The following is an 18,009-nucleotide window of genomic DNA, read 5'->3' as shown; positions in this document are numbered from 1 at the left end:
ACTTTGGAGGGGACATGTGGAAACCATTGATTTCTCTGCTGAACACAACTATTGTTCAAGGTCCTTCCAGGACTTCAAACATGCTGAAGTGATTTCCTCCTAAGACTCCCATTTGCACTTTGTGGCCTACACGTTGGCATCTCCAAACACAAATCTCTTGTAAGATTCAGAAAGGAATCCAATCCCTGCCATACTCTGCACTTAATTGGCTCCCTTTCAAAGGCAATGGTAATTCCTTGTCCCTGAATGTCTTCAACTCCAAAGTGGGAGCTTTGCTCAGAGTATCTACTCCTCAGGCTCAAACACTAAATCTGTGATGAGGTTGGAGAGATAGCACAATGGTGGGGCATTTGCCTTGCACACATCCAATTCAGGATGGATGGTGGTTAGAATCCTGCAATCCTATTGGTCCCTTTCTTCTCAGGATCATTTCTAAGCACAGAGCTAGGAGTAACCCCTGAGTGCTGCCGAGTGTAACCCCCCCCCCCCAAAAATAACCTTAATCTGTGATCTCTCTCATAATTTTGTATTTTTCTTTTTTTTTAAAAGGGGGACCCCCAAGAATACTCAGTGGAGGATCGGGCCATTCCCAGCTACACGAGGCCAACCAGTTCAATGTGTAGGCACAGTGATGTTTTGCTGCTTGGACCAGCAGTGCCGAGCACCACCAGGGTCACCTCCAGAAGGTTTCAGGAGGTCATGCAGAGCTGGGCTCAAATTCTGTCTCTTGTGCATACTCAAGTTTTTTGAGCTACCTCCCCAGACCCTGTAATTTTCTTCCTAAAGAACAAACTCCTGGGGCTGGAGAGATAGCACAGTGGTAGATGTTTGCCTTGCACATCCAGGATGGACCTGGGTTCGATTTTTGGCATCCCATATGGTCCCCTGAGCCTGCAGGAGCAATTTCTGAGCGCAGAGCCAGGAGTAACCCCTGAGGGCTGGGTGTGGCCCAAAAAAACAAACCAAAAAAAGAACCAACTTCTTTCCCTGACTGCATAAACTTTAATCCTCCATCCCTACTCTCAAAGTTGACTTTTCCTGGAAAGATCTAGGAGCTCTCGAGGCTGACAGATTGAGGGGAACAGAGGAACAGAGAGGGTTGACATATGTGTGTGTGTGTTTTGAGATACTTCTGCAGCCATAGGGCAGTACCTGACTTGAAAGCACTGTTTTTTTTTTTAATATAATTACTTTGTTTAAGCAAAAAAGAAGTGGGCTACAAAATTGTTTGTGGTTAAGTTTCAGTCATAGACTCTACACCACCCTTCAGCAGTAGTACTATGGATTATTTGTTAACTCAATTTGTGGCATTGGAAGGTAGTAGACAGGAATACATGATGAATGAGGCATTTGGGGTGTCTGAAGATGTCTCAAATAGTGGGCAGCACACCTTCTGTTCCCTGTTTTGCTATTATCCACTCCTTCTGGGACATGCTCTTTGAAGACTCACCTCATATCTGTGGCCACTTGGCCTGACTACCTGCCTTTGCCCTGCACCCCAGGGTGAAAAGGACTTGGTGTCTGGAGACTTGAACCAGCAAGTGGCCTGAGTATTTTATTTCTCTCACAAATAGTTTGTAGTATACTTACCTGGCAGGGGCGATACCATATCTTGAAGGTGGTTTCCCCAGGGCAAGTCTCACCCATTGCACCCCAGGTGTGCTGATCTCTGTGATTTCCCCAAATATGGGAAACTCGACTGCGTAATTTAATAAAATTAAAAAAAAGAAAAAAATGTTTGTAGTGCTGAGGATTTGGGGATGCTGTGGTTGAACACTCACCTCTGAAAAACAAAGCCTATGGCACAGGTCAGTAGGTTGTCACTGTGCTTGTCACCAGCTGTCCCTTCCACTCTGGCTTCAGGCCAGCATGGGGATATTCCTGGGCATGTAGGAAGAAAAGGTGCACAGATTCAAGCTGACCTTTTGGGGGTCCCAGTGAAAGCCTTCCTGTATTTCAGCAAGAGGGCTGAATAATGGGGCTCCACGTACCTGAGAAGTTCTTTTTATTGTTAATAGCACATCTTTTGTGTGTGACTTGTATATGAACGATTCATTTGATTCAATGATTGATGCTTTGTTTTTGTTTTGTGGGCATACCTGGCAGTGCTCAGGGCTTACTTTTGGCTGTGCATTCAGGGATTACTCCTGGCTGGGCTCATGGACTATATAAAGTGCTAGGAATCAAACTCAGATCAGCTGCATGCAAGGCTTGCTATACCTGCTATATTATATTTCCAGGCCCTCAACTTATTTTGTTTGGGGAGGGAGGAGAAGGGGACAGTCTTAGTCTTGCTTAGAGGACAGCATAGTGCAGAGATCTAACCCGAACCTGATGCAAAGCCTGAGTTTAGTCTTTTGAAAAACCTCTCTCTCTCTCTCTCTCTCTCTCTCTCTCTCTCTCTCTCTCTCTCTCTCTCTCTCTCTCTCTCTCTCTCTCCCCTCTCTCTCTCTCCCCCCCTCTCTCCCCTCTCTCTCTCTCTCCCCCCCTCTCTCCCCCCTCTCTCTCTCCCCGCCCCCCCTAGCTCTCAACTCTTTTTCTTTAATCTACCTAAAAAATTATAGCATTGGGGCCAAAGAGATAGTTCAGCAGATAGAGATAGAGTGCTTGCTTTAATCACAGCTGACCAGGATTCAATCCCAATCAACCTCTACGGTTCTCCAGCACTGCCAAGAGTAATTCCTGGGGCTGGAGAGATAATGGTTCCCCCGTGCCAGGAGCGATTTCTGAGCATAGAGCCAGTAGTAACCCCTGAGCACTGCCCGGTGTGACCCAAAAACCAAAAAAAAAAAAAGAGTAATTCCTAAGTGCAAAGCCAGGAATATGCTCAAAGCCTGAGCATTTCTGAGTGTGGTCCAAAAACAAAACCAATCCAACAAAAATAAGTCATTTGCAAACTCCTAGCATCCTTTCTGCAACCTTCCCCTGTGAATAGGTATTACTCAGTGCCAGTTCCTTTTCCCACTTCTCACTCTGAACCATTTCTCTGATCTCAAAAATGTGTAGATGATCTCATGTGTCATGTAAGATATTTTTTTGTTTGCTTTGAGAGAGGCTACACCTAGCCATACTTTGGGGACCATGACGAGCTGAGGATCCAACCTGGGCCTTGTGCTAACAAAGCATGTATTCATCCCTTGAGTCATCTCCCTAATTCTAACTATGAAGTTTTTTTTAAAAATCTGATGTTCAGGGCCTGGAGAGATAGCATAGCAGTGTTTGCCTTGCAAGCAGCCAGCCTAGGACCTAAGGTGGTTGGGTCGAATCCCAGTGTCCCATATGGTCCCTCGTGCCTGCCAGGAGCTATTTCTGAGCAGATAGCCAGGAGTAACCCCTGAGCACCGCTTGGGTGTAGCCCCCCCAAAACAAACAAACAAAAAATCTAATGTTCATTCATTGTTCTAGCTGAAATTTACCCATGTTGTGTGTAGGCGTTGATTACTTTTTTTGTATGTATGTGTGACATGGGGGGCATGTCCAGTTATGCTCGAGCTACTCCTGGCTCTGCACTCAGAACTTACTCCTGAAAGTGCTCAGGAGACCATATAGGATGCCGGAGATCAAATCCAGGTAGGCTGTATTTAAGGCAAGTTTCCTATCTCCTGTACTATCTCTCTAGCTCCTGAAATATTTTGTATATTATTTTCATTTCTATGTAGTATTTTGAGTGCTTTATTTTAACTTAGTCCCTCCTGTTCCAGGCTTCACAGGTCCAACCCCAAGATGCAATCATGTTAGTGGTTAATTATTTTTATTTAATTTATGCAAGCAGCAAAATAATCATGTGTGTCAGGTCCCTTTGGTCCCCAAGTCCCTTTGGGGTGGTGTGGAGAGGACAAACAGTGATCTGTGTTGCATCTGAGGGCCTTGACAAATATTGCCTTCATCTTTAGTGGAAGGTAGTAAGCTATTCTGTCCAGGAGAAAATCCATCCTTCTTCCAATGTGTTGGCTGCACACACAGCCCTGAGAAATAGTGTAGTCGTGATGGGCATCATGGATGGGACTTCCTTCTGCCCACACTGATCTTGCATGTTCTTTTTGTTTGTTTGTTTATAATTTTAAACTTTATTTATTTTATTGATTAGTTGATTGGTTTTTAGACCACATCCGGCAGCAGTGGCTCTGAGAGGCTACTCCTGGCTCTGCACTCAGAAAGCACCCCTGGCAGGCTGGGGGACCACATGGGATGCCAGGAATCAAACCTGGTCCCTCCTGGATCGGCCTCATGCAAGGCAAAAGCCCCAGCGCTGTGCCATCTTTCTGGCCCTGCATGTTCTTTTTGGAACTTGAGTAATCCCCTGAATCAGCCCTTGCATCCAAGACTGGTCAGCAGAAGCAGAAGCCACACTTCTTCCCTGAGTATTATGCAAAATTGAATTAAGGGGGCAGAGTGGGGCCGGGAAGGTGGCGCTACAGGTTAGGTGTCTGCCTTGCAAGCGGATGGACCGCGGTTCGATCCCCCGGTGTCCCATATGGTCCTCCCAAGCCAGGGGTGATTTCTGAGCACATAGCCAGGAGTAACCCCTGAGCGTCAAACGGGTGTGGCCCAAAAACCAAAAAAAAAAGGGGGCAGAGTGATAGCAGGATAGGGCACTTGTCTTGCATGTGACTGACCCTGGTTCAATCCCTGGCACCCCAAATGGCCCAGTGTGTGCCACCAGGAGTGATTTCTGAGTAAAGATCTAGGAGTAAACCCTGAGCACCACCAGGCGTGGCCTGAAAACCAAAAATTGAAATAAGGCCACTATTAATAGAACTTCAAGCAGCACAAGAAGGCCACATCAAGGCATGCACCTCTCCAGAGCCACCCAGGGTCCCAGAATCAGTCATTTGAAGCCCCAAAGGGATAAACTCACTTAGCTGGTTAGTGTAAAAATGAATTTTTTTTTCTTTTTCTCTCTTTTCAGGGGAGAGAGCAAACACAGTCCCCCACTACCACAAATTATGCAGTCAAGTTTTCCACATTTGGGGAAATCGCAGGGGTCAGCACATCCGGAGTGCAATGGATAAGCCTCACCCTGGGAAAACCACCTTCGTGATCATGGTATCTTCCCTGCCAGGTAAGTATGTAAAATTGAATTTTTATTGATGTTATTTATTATTATTTCTATTGTTTTACTTTCCTGCATACAAGACTAAAGCCATTTTCTTTATTTCATTTTTATTTGAGGCACTGTGATGTATAATTCTTTTTTTTTTGCTTTTTTTGGGGGGGCTATACCTGGTGAAGCTCAGGGGTTACTCCTGCCTTGAATGCAGTTGTTTGAATCCCGGCATCTCATATGGTCCTCTGAGCCTGCCAGGAGCGATTTCTGAGCATAGAGCTAGGAGTAACCCCTGAGCACTGCCAAGTGTGACCCCCCCAAAACCATGGTGCAGCTGGAATTTTCAGATCAAATTAGCATGGCAATATTATAACTATACCTTAACATATGCCCAAAGCAGTGAGTCATCAATGGCAATCCAGAGATGGGTCAAAAACCCAACGCAGATGCCCTCCCGGGAGTGAGAGGCCTCTTTCCCAAGGTACTTCTGTCTACTGTTTGGCTGTGTCTTGTGAATCAGAAACACATCTTCTTCACTATGATGGTGAGTGCTATCACATCACTGCTATGAAGGACACATACAGGCTGTGATGACAACTGTTTGGGCACACAGGCTGGATCAGTAGGCTTATCCCAGTTGGTGCTAGTAGAAAAGGATTCATTCTCTTTTTCTTTCTTTTTTTTTTTTGTTTGTTTGTTTTTTGAGCCACACCCGTTTGATGCTCAGGGGTTACTCCTGGCTAAGCGCTCAGAAATTGCCCCTGGGGGCCGGCAAGGTGGCACTAAAGATAAGGTGTCTGCCTTGCAAGTGCTAGCCAAGGATCAGGACCCAGGTTTGATTCCCCCACCACATCCCATATGGTCCCCCCAAGCCAGGGGCAATTTCTGAGCACTTAGCCAGGAGTAACCCCTGAGCAACAAATGGGTGTGGCCGAAAAACCAAAAAGAAAAAGAAATCTCCCCTTGCTTGGGGGGACCATATGGGACACTGGGGGATCGAAACGCGGTCCTTCCTTGGCTAGCGCTTGCAAGGCAGACACACCTTACCTCTAGTGCCACCTCACTGGCCCCTCATTCTCTTTTTCTTTTCCTAATTTTTATTATACCACAAGATTTACCAAGTTATTCATAATTCAGTCCTTTCAGGCACTAAATATTCAAATACCAGTGTGACCTTCCTTCACCAGTGTGCTCAATCTCTCACCCACCACCACAGCCTGCCTCTAGGCAGGTACAAACAAGCTTATTCCATATTCATATTCATTTCATATTCAAAGGCAAATAGAATTATCAAAATTTAGATCAACAAGAGTCAATTTGAAGAGTGTCCTATCTCTCCATGGTGTCTAAAGTCAGTGTCTAAAGATTTAGTCACTGTGGTTGATGCTAGTTGAGCCTTCTGTGTTACTGTATAAACTCACTGTGCTTGGTTGATTACTATGTAACTTTTTAAAAATAATATCTTTATACACTATGATTACACACATGACTGTAGTCATGTCAGTCACAAAAAGAACACCCCCCCCCCATTCACCAGTGCAGCATTCTCACCACCAATGCCCCCATCTCCCTCTTCCCACACCCCCTGCCTATATCCGAGACAGGCATTCTACTTCTCTCACTCATTAACATTTCAAGGTAGTTGTTAGTGTATTATTTCTCTAACTGTACTCACCCCTCTTTGATGTTAGCTTCAAATCGTGAACTGGTCCTTCTGGACCTCATCTGTGGGCATTATTACAATAATGTTTTTTATTTATTTATTTATTTATTTATTTTAAATATGGAATGCTTCACGAATTTGCATGTCATCCTTGCGCAGGGGCCATGCTAATCTTCTCTGTATCGTTCCAATTTTAGTATATGTGCTGCCGAAGCGAGCACGTTTTTTATTTTTTTTAAACCCATAGGTAAGTGAGACTGTGTGTCTCTTTCTCCCTCCAGCTTATTTCACTCAGCATAGTAGTTTTGGTTTTTGGGCCACACCCCTTTGATGCTCAGGGGTTACTCCTGGCTATGTGCTCAGAAATCGCCCCTGGCTTGGGGGGACCATATGGGACGCCGGGGGATCGAACCGCGGTCCTTCCTTGGCTAGCGCTTGCAAGGCAGACACCTTACCTCCAGCGCCACCTACCCGGCCCCAGCATAGTAGTTTCTATGTCCATTCATGTATAGGAAAATTTCATGGCTTCATCACTCCTGATGGCTGAATAATAATTCCATTGTGTATATGCACCACAATTTTTTTAGCCTTTCATCTATTGAAGGGCATCTTGGTTGTTTCCAGAGTCTGACTATTGTAAATAGTGCTGTAATGAATATAGGTGTGAGTAAGGCATTTTTGTAGTGCGTTTTGTGTTCCTAGGGTATATCCCTAGAAGTGATATAGCTGGATCATATGGGAGCTCAATTTCCAGTTTTTTGAGGAATCTCCATATTGTTTTCCATAAAGGCTGGACTAGATGGCATTCCCACCAGCCGTGAGTGAGAGTTCCTTTCTCTCCATATCCCTCCAGCACTTATTGTTCTTGTTCTTTCTTTTTTTTTTTTTAATTTTTTTTGGGGGGGCCACACCCGGCGTTGCTCAGGGGTTACTCCTGGCTGTCTGCTCAGAAATAGCTCCTGGCAGGCACGGGGGACCATATGGGACACCGGGATTCGAACCAACCACCTTTGGTCCTGGATCGGCTGCTTGCAAGGCAAACGCCGCTGTGCTATCTCTCTGGGCCCTGTTCTTGTTCTTTGTGATGTGTGCCAGTCTCTGGTGTGAGATGGTACCTCATTGTTGTTTTGATTTGCATCTCCCTGATAATTAGTGATGTGGAACAAGATTACTATGTAACTTTAAGGACCCCTTCTCTGGGCATCTTCCTAAAATGATGCAAACTGTATGATTGTTTGGTGAATATATTCCTGCAGTTTGCAGTCCCAAAAGATAATTTTGTTTGTTTGTTTGTTTTGTGCCCACATCCAGCAATCCTCAGAGGTTACTCCTGACTCTGCACTCAGGGATGACTCGTGGTGGTGCTCAAAGGACCATGTGGAATTTCAGGGATTCAACTCTGACTCCCTACTGTATTACTTCTGGCTCACCCAGAAGCTGCCAGTCTTAAGGACAAGACATAGAGGCCATTGGCAGCAAACCAGGAGGCACTGAAAATGTAGATTCCAGGGGAAATATGGACCAGGACTAACCAGGACTAACAGCACTGCTCTGAGATCAGTCCATCTCACTGCATCAGTTCATCTTTCCAGCTTTGGAGTCTCCAGAGACAGCACTGAGGAGGGGGGGGGGGGGAGTGTCGAATTAGCAGAAGCTGACAGCTTCTGTGAATTGAGAGTCCCAATTGAGTTTAGCAATTGTGCTTAGATTTCTATCTAAGCAAGGAATTAAGATTGCTACTGCTCTTTCAGGTAAAACCCACATTAGTGACAGGGCCAGTAGAACTGTGCGCTGAAACAGAGTACATTTCCATTTGACTAGTAAAGCCTGCTGTGCCCTTCCATTCCGTTATAGCCACCAGTTGACCCATTCCTAGGCGGTGATGTCAGCCTCAGTCACAAGGATGTCTGTGGGGCCACGTGTGGTTTCTACATGTACCTGGAGGCAATGCCCGGCAGGTGGCGCTGTTGCAAGAAAAATGGCTTCAGGTTCAATCTGGGAGCCAGGAGTTTCTCCCAGACCGGAGAGAGAGCACAGCGGTAGAGCGTTTGCCTTGCACGAAGCCGACCCAAGGACAAAAAATGGTTCGATTCCCTGTTTCTCATGTGGTCCCCCGTGCCTGCCAGGAGCAATTTCTGAGCTCAGAACCAGAAGTGACCCCTGAGCACCGCCTAGTGTGACCCCAAAACAAAACAAAAAAACAGTTTCATTTGACCCTGGAAATCACCCTCTCAACTTAGGTAGGCTCTGAAATGACAGATCCACTGTTACACTTGTGACAGATCCACTCTGACATTTTACAGCGCAAACGTGTGAGCATTTATTCCGTTTAGATATTCAGTTATTCTGTCCCACAGTAGCATACTGAGTTGGCCCAAAAGTCCCACCTGTGGAGCCCCTTAAATGTCTCTCCCTGCTCTGGCATACTTTGCTGAAAGTTCATCAAAGAAAACTCTGCAATTTTATTATATGGAAAGACAGGCCCTGTGGTGACCAGGAGCTGTTTGTACACAGTGACAGGAGGTGTCCCAAGCAGGGAGTAGAGGCACAGGGGTTGGGGAGGTGCAGAGAACCCAGAAAGCCCCCCCGCCCAAACTCCACATCGTTTTGCCCTGGCTTCTCACTGGAGGGTTGAGGACCCTCGGGTCCCCTTTCCTGCATCCTTCTTCCCACAGGTCTGGGGATGATCATGATTCTGTGTGCCTGGGTCCAACAGAACTATAAAAGGTCTGAAGTCCTCACCTGTTTGCTGAGAAAAACACAGTGAGACTAAAATAAAATAGGAGCATTTATTTGGGATCTTAGATTTGCAAATGGAGGAGTACAAACTTTTATCAGTCTCCAAGGTGTACTGCTGATGTCTTTGCTATGAAGATTTTATTTGTTTTATTTTGGTTTTGGACCACACCTGGAGGTGCTCAGGAGTTACTTCTGGCTCAGCAGTCAGGTATTATTCTTGTTGGTGTTGGTGCTTGTGGGAAGGTAAATGTTCTACTGCTGTGCTATTGCTTTGGCCCCTAGTTGCAGGATTTGCACACAACTAACTACTGTATCACTTATCACAGGAACAAAGAAAATGATACACAAATATATGTAGCAGTGTTTCTGGTCAATGCCCACATTAGAAATTACTAAGTTTCTATCAGCTTGAGGAAGGTCCATTAAGTGAAAAACTATAATTGTTTTTTCATGTGTTCTTCCTTCCTTCCTTCCTTCCTTCCTTCCTTCCTTCCTTCCTTCCTTCCTTCCTTCCTTCCTTCCTTCCTTCCTTCCTTCCTTCCTTCCTTCCTTTTCTATTTTTTTTTTTTTTGGTGGGTGTCACACTCGGCCAATGCTCAGGGGTTACTCCTGGCTCATGCTCAGAAGATTCTCACCTTTTCTTTTGCAAAAGACAAGTTCATACTCTGATTGGACATTGTGTTTAACCCCAGACTAGGGAGGTTCCTCAGACCTATAAAAGACACCTTCCTAGATTACCTGGGGCTTCCAGTTTCAGTCCACATGGCTGTCCGTGAAGTTCCAGAGTTTTGTAATAAACCTACTTTGCTTTTGCATTCTCTAAGGTATGTTTTGTGGTCTTTATTGAGGTAATGGGTTTTTCACTGGACTCTGGGCTTCCCCCTTGGGCTCTGGAGCTGTCTCGAACCTTGGGCCTCCCCAGGCCTAGGCTTCTTGGTCTCCCTTTTAACAACAGAGACAGAGAGACAGAATGAGAGAGAGAAACAGAGATAGACTATGGTACAGGGAACCTGGAAGTGAGAATCCTTATCAAAATCAACAAGGGAAAAACTTGGTCAGAGTAACTGGACAAACTAAGAGGTGTAAAGAAAATCCAGACCCACACCTCCTCCCACAGAAAATACTGTAACCTTTGAGTGCAGAGCAGAGTTCAGGACCACACAAGCTCACATAATGAAAGGAGAGATTCCCCTTCTCAGTTCTTTTAACTCTGGTCCCCATTGGACACACAAAAGTCTCAGTTCTTGTAACTTTATCTTCGGGTTCTGGACCCAAACCTGAGCATGCTGGCAAGTGCTCAGGGGTCACACCTTGCTCTGCACTATGGAATCACTCACTCCGGGTGGGGGCGGTGGCCCTTAGAGGATGCTGGGGATCGAACCTCAGTCAGCTGCATGCAAGGCCAGTGACCCCTATCTGCTGTACTATCATTCAAGCTCCTCACTATGACTATAATTCTTCAGTCTTGGCATAATCACTGCGGCTGAGCCTATTATGCCGAGTGAAATCAGCCAGAGGGAGAGAGATAGACGCAGAATAGTCTCACTCATCTATGTGTTTTAAGAAAAATAAAAGACGTTCTTGCAATAATTCTCAGAGACAAAAGAGAGGAGGGCTGGAAGGCCCAGCTCACTACTTGAAGCTCACCACAGAGTGGTGAGTGCAGTTTGAGAAGTAACTAAACTGAGAACTATCCTAACAATGTGAATGAATGAGGAAAGTAGAAAGCCTGTCTAGAGCACAGATGGAGGTGGGCTGGGGAGGAGGGAGATTTGGGACATTGGTGATGGGAATGTGGCACTGGTGAAAGGGGATATTCTTTCCAGGACTGTATATTTGCAATCAAGGTGTTTAAATAAAGATATTAAAAAAATAAAAAACTTCTCCTAACAATGTGAATGAATGAGGGAAGCAGAAAGCCTGTCAAGAGTACAAGTGGGGTTGGGGAGGAGAGGAGGGAAATTTAGGACATGGGTGATGGGAATGTGGCACTGGTGAAGAGGGGGTGTTCTTTCCATGACTGAAACCCAACCACAATCATATTTGTAATCAAGATGTTTAAATCAAGATATGATAAAAAAACAAAAACAAACATAAACAAACAAACAAAAAAACAAAGCAAGAAATAGGTGGCTGGGGCTCCCGAGCAGGCAAAGGGGAGGGAGGACAGGGCCAAAGGGAGACAGACAAGCGGACGGGGCATGCGCACTAGGGCCGAAGGGCGGGGCTTCCCCGCGCTCCAGGCCTCGCCCCCTGCCGGAAGTCGCGGTTCCCGGAGCTTCCGGCTTCCGACGTTGTGTCTCACGTGACTTCCGGCGGGAACATGGCGGCCCTGTGCAGTGTCCGCTGGCTGACCCGAGTAAGGCGGGCGGGTGCACTGCAGCATTGAGGTTCGCGGGGAACCCCCAGACCCGGCCTCACGGGCTTCTGTCTGTCTGTCGCAGGCGCTGGTCGCTGCCCCGAACCCCGGGCCATGGAGGAGCCTGGCCACCTCCGCCGTGACCCAGGCCGCCTCGCGGAGCCAGGTGAGCGCCCGCCCCGGCCCGGCCCTTTGACATTCTTTCCCGCCAATTCCCAGCCCCCTCGATCCCCGGGCTGCAGCCTGCTACAAATGCAATCCCCCCGGGCCCGCTCGCAGGCCGAGGACGTGAAGGTGGAGGGAGCCTTCCCTGTGACCATGCTGCCGGGAGACGGCGTGGGCCCCGAGCTGATGCACGCCGTCAAGGAGGTTTTCAAGGTGAGCCCCCCGGGGGAGGCAGCCCCCCGGGAGGGAGCGAGGAATCGAGGGAGGGAGGAAGGGGGCGCGTGGTGCCACCTCACCCCGCGATTTGGCGGTACGTGCCCCCCCCCCCCCCGAAGGCTGCTTGTGTCCCAGTGGAGTTCCAGGAGTATCACCTGAGTGAGGTGCAGAATACGGCCTCGGAGGAGAAGCTGGACCAAGTGCTGACCTCCATGAAGGAGAACAAAGTGGCCATTATTGGTATGTATTCCTCAGCCCCCTGGCTCTCTCTAACACGCTTCACTGTCTTGTCATATCAGAGGAACAGAGCAGTGTCCGTGAAGCAACCCCCTTGGGCTTGCTGAGATTAGACATGGTCTCAGAGACATGTCCCCCCACCCCCTTCTCCCCTGGGAGCAGCCCAGGAGTCGAATGACAGCTGACTCTGCAAGCTCCCCAGTTTCCAAGTCTGTCCTGGGAGTCACTCCAGGTCACTGGACTTGTGTCTTTAGAATACCACTTCTAGGGCCCGGAGAGATAGCACAGCGGTGTTTGCCTTGCAAGCAGCCGATCCAGGACCTAAGATGGTTGGTTCGAATCCCGGTGTCCCATATGGTCCCCCGTGCCTGCCAGGAGCTATTTCTGAGCAGACAGCCAGGAGTAACCCCTGAGCACCGCTGGGTGTGGCCCAAAAACAAAAAAAAAAAAAAAAAAAAAACCAACCAAAAAAAAAAAACCAACCAAAAAGAATACCACTTCTAGCTGCTGCTGCTTTTTTTTGCTTTTCCTTCTTTTTCCTTTCCCAACCATAGTGGGGGTTGCCTTTAGATCTTCCCTGCTAACCCCACAGTTCCTTTGGTCTTGGAAAAGGACTTTATTAGGCTTAGTTTTAAATTAGTGATTTATGGGAGCCGGAGAGATAGCATGGAGGTAAGGCATTTGCCTTGCATGCAGAAGGTCGGTGGATCGAATCCCAGCATTCCATATGGTTCCCCGAGCCTGCCAGGAGCTATTTCTGAGCGTAGAGCCAGGAGAAACTCCTGAGCACTGCCTGGTGTGACCCAGAAACAAAAAAAAAAAGAAAAAGGCAAGATAAAAGACCAAAGCTTTTGGGTGCTTTTGTAGCAATAGTATAGTCTGTAGGGCACTTGCCTTACATCTGGTCAACCTGGATTTGATCCTGTCATCCCATATCATTCCTCAAGCCTGCTAGGAGTGATTCTCTAGCTCAGAGCCAAGAGCAGCCCCTGGGCATATCTAGGTGTGACCCCCCCCAATAAAACCTAAATAAATAAAAATAAAAACAACATGGTGCACTGCTGAGTCTTCCCAGGTAAACCAGTCTGGGGTGACAATTCTGGGGTCTCAGAATGAGAATAGGCGAATTCCCTTTTCATCAGCTCTGGTACCCTCCAACAAAGAAATGGCTAATTCCAAAACTGAATCTCCAAACTGCCAAGCCACACATTGTTTCAGCTACATAGTTTTAATGCATTCAGATTTCACAGTGCTGTCAGCCCAGTAGGATCACAGCAAATCTGATGGTACGTTGCATAGAAGATCCCCAAATTCAGAGAGTGAAACAGTAACACAGAAGTTCTGCCTAACTAGAACCAGTAAATACTCAAAAAAATGAGATCAGTAACACCATTAAGATAGCAATGACTGGGCTGGAGAGATAGCATGGAAGGTAAGGCGTTTGTCTAGCATGCAGAAGGTTGGTGGTTTGAATCCCGGCATCCCATATGGTCCTTCGAGCCTGCCAGGAGCGATTTCTGAGCATAGAGCTAGGAGTAACCCCTGAGCACTGCTGGATATGATCCAAAAACCAAAAAAAAAAAAAAAAAAAAATTAGTGGTTCATTTATTTATTTTGGTTTTTGGGCCACACTTGGTGATCCTCAAGGGTTACTCCTGGCTATGAGCTCAGAAATCGCTCCTAGCTTGGGGACCATATCAGACGCTGCTGGGGGATCAAACCGAGGTCTGACCTAGGCTAGCACGTGCAAAGCAGATGCCTTATGGCTTGCGCCACCACTCTGTCCCCTAAATTAGTGAGTTTTGAGTATCCAGTGATTCTGGCCTGTCCCCTAACAGGCATATTTTCTGCCTTCCAGAAACATGTGCCTATTGTTACAGTTCTGGGGCCATGACTGTAAAATTAAGGTGTAGGGAAGTGCACTGGCCTGAATAATTGGGGGAATGAAGTCAGTCTGATTTTTTTTTTCTTCACCCATGGGTTATGTCTGGCTTGCAGGTGTAACGCCAATTTCTACCTCCATCTTCATAAGCCTTTCTCTGGTCTCTGTTTTTCCTTTTCTCATGTAGACTTTTCTTTAAATTTTGGGTTCACCCACTTTAGGGTGATTTTTTTCAAAGACCTTTAAACGACTGGACCTCATGTAAACACAACTAGAATCCTGAAAAATCAGATAATTTTTGCCACTTTTTTTTTTTTTTTTTTGGTTTTTGTTTTGTGTCAAACCTGACAGTGTGCTCAGGGCTTACTCCTGACCCTGTGCTTAATAATCACTCCTGGAGAGCTTGAGGGACTGTATGAGGTGCTGGGGATTGAACCTGGGTCTGTTGCAAGCAAGTGTCTTACCTGCTGTACCATCTTTCTGGCCCCCAATAAGGTTATTTATTTGGTTCTGGGAGTTTGTAAGCACTGTTTAGCCTCCTATGTGCACTTGGCTGAAGTAGCAGGTCTTCTAGGACTCTAATGTTTTCTCTGTATGCCTTGTGTGCTGCTAATATTCTTTCAAAATAATCATGTCTTCTGAGCCTGAGAATAGTATAGTAGTAGGTACTTGGCTTGCACATGCCAACCTGGGTTTGATCCCTGACATTCACTCCAAATAGTCTCCCAAGCCCACCAGGAATGATTGAGAACTGCGAAGAGTGATCCCGAGCACAGAGTCAGGAACAAACCTGAAAAGAGAAAAAACTAGCCACATTTTTTGAGTGGTCTTACTTCCACAAATGTGCATTGTTGCCCCTTGATGGCAGGAGTTGTAGTTTTCTGGTGGTCATCTATCCTTAGCAACATGTTATTTAGTTGGAAAAAAGTGTCAAATAAAATAGGTAGATAGAAAGACCATAGATCTCTTTGCTCTCTTTTCCTCCCTCCCAACTATTTAACCCAGACTGTAACATCTCCATTTGCCCTTTTAGGTTATTTTGAAGGTGCCAGGTACTGGATGGAAAATAAAGCAGTGAACAAAAATAGTTTTTTGTTTTAACTAGATGCTTTATTTCTCACTTCAGCCTTTGTCCAATGCCTCTCTCCAGTGATGCTGGCCTGGCCCCTTTCTGGACACAGAAGGATCCCTGCTTTGAGATTGGAACTTGGGTTGCTCTGTCTGTCCCTGTGGGGATTTCTATCTGGGTTCCCTTAGGAGCCTGTGCCTGATGTTGCTCCCAACTTTTATTGCAGGAAAGATCCACACCCCGATGGAGTATAAAGGGGAACTAACCTCCTATGATATGCGGCTGAGGTGTGTAGTGGAGGGCTCCGGTGAGAGGGGTGCTGGGGTAACAGGCACGTGCTGATGACTGCCCCAATTCCAGGCGTAAGTTGGACTTGTTTGCCAATGTTGTTCATGTGAAGTCGCTTCCTGGGTACATGACCCGGCATAACAATCTAGATCTGGTGATTATTCGTGAGCAGACAGAAGGCGAGTATAGCTCTTTGGAACATGAGGTGAGGTCCCAGAAGCGGGGGTGGGGAGGAGTAGAGGTGGGAGAGACCCTCATTTCTGTCCACCTTCCTGGTCTCAATTTTTCTTCTTGTTCTCCAGAGCGTCAAGGGTGTGATTGAGTGCTTGAAGATTGTCACTCGTACCAAGTCTCAGCGCATCGCCAAGTTTGCCTTTGACTATGCCACCAAGAAGGGGCGGGGCAAGGTCACAGCTGTCCACAAGGCCAACATCATGTGAGGGACATGACTTTCTGGGGAGCAGGTTCTGTGGGCAAGTAACCCCCCACACTCTCCTGGCTGAATCTCTTCTCTTTGGTTCATGCACAGGAAACTTGGGGATGGGTTGTTCCTGCAGTGCTGTAAGGAAATTGCTGAGTTGTATCCCAAAATCAAGTTTGAGACAATGATCATAGATAACTGCTGCATGCAGGTGAGGCCGTGATAGTTGTTTTCTCATGGTCTGGGTATGGGGAGCTTTGATTTATGCCCACTTCTTGTTCCCTAGCTGGTGCAGAATCCTTACCAGTTTGATGTGCTTGTGATGCCCAATCTCTATGGGAACATTATTGACAATCTGGCTGCTGGTCTGGTTGGGGGTGCCGGTGTGGTCCCTGGTGAGAGCTACAGTGCTGAATATGCCGTCTTTGAGATGGTAAGTGGGTCTTCTGACTTTGACCTTCCCCAGTGGTCCTGGTCCTCTGCTGCTCTTCCGACCCCCAAGCCTCTTTTCAGGCACCCGGTCTTGCCCTCTCCCAACTTAAACCTCTGTAGTGATGCTATCCCTCTCCCCACAGGGAGCCCGGCACCCATTTGCCCAGGCAGTAGGCAGGAATATTGCCAACCCCACTGCCATGCTGCTCTCAGCCTCCAACATGCTTCGGCACCTCAAGTAGGTCACAGTGGGTTGGGGGAGGTGAGTTGGTGTGAGGGGGGGCCCACACAGGGGAGGAATCTGAGTTTTCCCTGTTCACATTAATAGTCTTGAGTACCACTCCAACATGATTTCGGATGCTGTGAAGAAGGTGATTAAAGTTGGCAAGGTAAGTCGAACAGTGTGGCTTCGCCCACTTGTTTTCTTGGGGAACCTGAATCTTGATCCAGGTCCCCAAAACATCTGTGCCTGCTCTCCAATCCTTCCCTCCCTCTCTGGGCTGGCTGACCAGTTTCTTGACTCCCTGTGCTTCAGTCCCCATCAGCTACTCCCTTCTTGCTGCTCCACACCCTGGTCCCTGTAGGGGGGGGGGGGGGAGGAGGAGGAGGGAAATCTGAAAGCGGCTGGCACTGGCCTGGGGAATGGAGCAGCTGAGGGACCCACAGGTAGAATGGTACCAGGTGTCACCTTGGCTCCACCTGGAGTCCCATCCTCTTGCCTTTTCTTCTCCTGGGTGTCTCCTTTTCAAGGCATTATTTCATCCTGTCACCAATTTGTTTTGCGTCTGTCATTCTCAGCCATCTTGCCTGCTGAACCACCATAGCTCAAATAGGGACTCTGGCTCTCGAGAGAAGAGTGGATGGGCACCTCCTTGCATCTCTGCTGTATGGCATCATCTTTCCCCATCTTGTCCCCCCTTTCCTGGATTCCATATTCCATCTCTGTGCCCTGACCAACCCCCCTTCATGGGCTCTCTTCTCTCTCCCCCACGGCCATTGCCGCTGGTGGCTATAGGTGCGGACTCGAGACATGGGCGGCTACTGCACCACCACCGACTTCATCAAGTCTGTCATCGGCCACCTGCACCCCCAAGGGGGCTAGAGCCCATTATTTCTTCTAACCTAACAAGGACCATACTACCACCTACACATCCTTTCCGTACAGTGGACCAGCCAGAAGCAAGCCCATAAGCCTTTTAGACCAGTCACTCCATCCATCTCCTGGGCAGAGCCTAGGTTGTCCTGGGGCCAGCTTCCTTAGGGACCTGTGTAGCTAGGTGGGAGCTGGTGGGGAGGGGTGGGAGCCTAGGCCACAGGGATGATGACTATTCTCCCCCACAGGTTCGAACTTCTGACATGGGTGGTTATGCCACCTGCCACGACTTCACTGAGGCTGTCATTGGTTCCCTACCCCACTCATAGGCTCTGCCATCTCATCCCATGTCAAGAGTGTTCAATAAAAACCTGAATGACAATTGTTGGTGGAATTTA

At 47.4% G+C, this 18,009-nt stretch overlaps 1 protein-coding gene, 2 non-coding genes and 1 pseudogene across 5 annotated transcripts; 2 read left to right on the top strand and 2 right to left on the bottom strand.

Moving 5' to 3' along the window:
- The first annotated feature begins 1,582 nt into the window (after positions 1 to 1,582).
- On the top strand, positions 1,583 to 1,713 carry LOC126019508 (uncharacterized; annotated as a pseudogene).
- A 3,193-nt stretch (positions 1,714 to 4,906) lies between these two features.
- Positions 4,907 to 5,070, bottom strand: LOC126019743 (U1 spliceosomal RNA). The gene has a single exon (XR_007499368.1). It is a non-coding gene; the product is annotated as a U1 spliceosomal RNA (small nuclear RNA).
- A 1,754-nt stretch (positions 5,071 to 6,824) lies between these two features.
- On the bottom strand, positions 6,825 to 6,931 carry LOC126019660 (U6 spliceosomal RNA). Its single transcript, XR_007499291.1, has one exon. It is a non-coding gene; the product is annotated as a U6 spliceosomal RNA (small nuclear RNA).
- A 4,785-nt stretch (positions 6,932 to 11,716) lies between these two features.
- Positions 11,717 to 17,993, top strand: IDH3B (isocitrate dehydrogenase (NAD(+)) 3 non-catalytic subunit beta). 3 transcript variants are annotated; one of them, XR_007498886.1, is made up of 13 exons: positions 11,729 to 11,808; positions 11,894 to 11,974; positions 12,088 to 12,186; positions 12,309 to 12,429; positions 15,604 to 15,664; positions 15,738 to 15,870; positions 15,968 to 16,101; positions 16,195 to 16,297; positions 16,373 to 16,519; positions 16,662 to 16,756; positions 16,847 to 16,907; positions 17,534 to 17,754; positions 17,860 to 17,993. XR_007498886.1 is itself a non-coding variant. In XM_049779298.1 (12 exons), the coding sequence occupies exons 1-12, from the start codon at positions 11,773 to 11,775 to the stop codon at positions 17,938 to 17,940; spliced, it is 1,152 nt and encodes a 383-aa protein (XP_049635255.1). In that variant the 5' UTR covers positions 11,717 to 11,772; the 3' UTR covers positions 17,941 to 17,993. The 3 variants fall into 3 exon arrangements, 2 of the variants coding, with proteins under 2 accessions (XP_049635255.1, XP_049635253.1); XM_049779298.1 differs by lacking the exon at positions 17,534 to 17,754 and having other exon boundaries at positions 11,717 to 11,808; XM_049779296.1 differs by having other exon boundaries at positions 11,717 to 11,808; positions 17,534 to 17,993.
- The last annotated feature ends 16 nt before the right edge of the window (positions 17,994 to 18,009 follow it).

This window comes from Suncus etruscus, chromosome 9, assembly GCF_024139225.1.
Source record: "Suncus etruscus isolate mSunEtr1 chromosome 9, mSunEtr1.pri.cur, whole genome shotgun sequence".
In the NCBI taxonomy this organism is placed as follows: Eukaryota; Metazoa; Chordata; class Mammalia; order Eulipotyphla; family Soricidae; genus Suncus; species Suncus etruscus.
The sequence above is the reverse complement of the archived record's forward strand: the minus strand, read 5'-3'. Positions and strand labels throughout refer to the sequence as shown.

Coding starts and splice junctions, on each gene's coding strand:
- IDH3B (XM_049779296.1), top strand. CDS start 11,773: ATGGCGGCCCTGTGCAGTGTCCGCTGGCTGACCCGA. Junction 12,187..12,308: donor CCGTCAAGGAGGTTTTCAAG/GTGAGCCCCCCG, acceptor CCCCCCCCGAAG/GCTGCTTGTGTCCCAGTGGA. Junction 15,665..15,737: donor TCCTATGATATGCGGCTGAG/GTGTGTAGTGGA, acceptor CCCCAATTCCAG/GCGTAAGTTGGACTTGTTTG.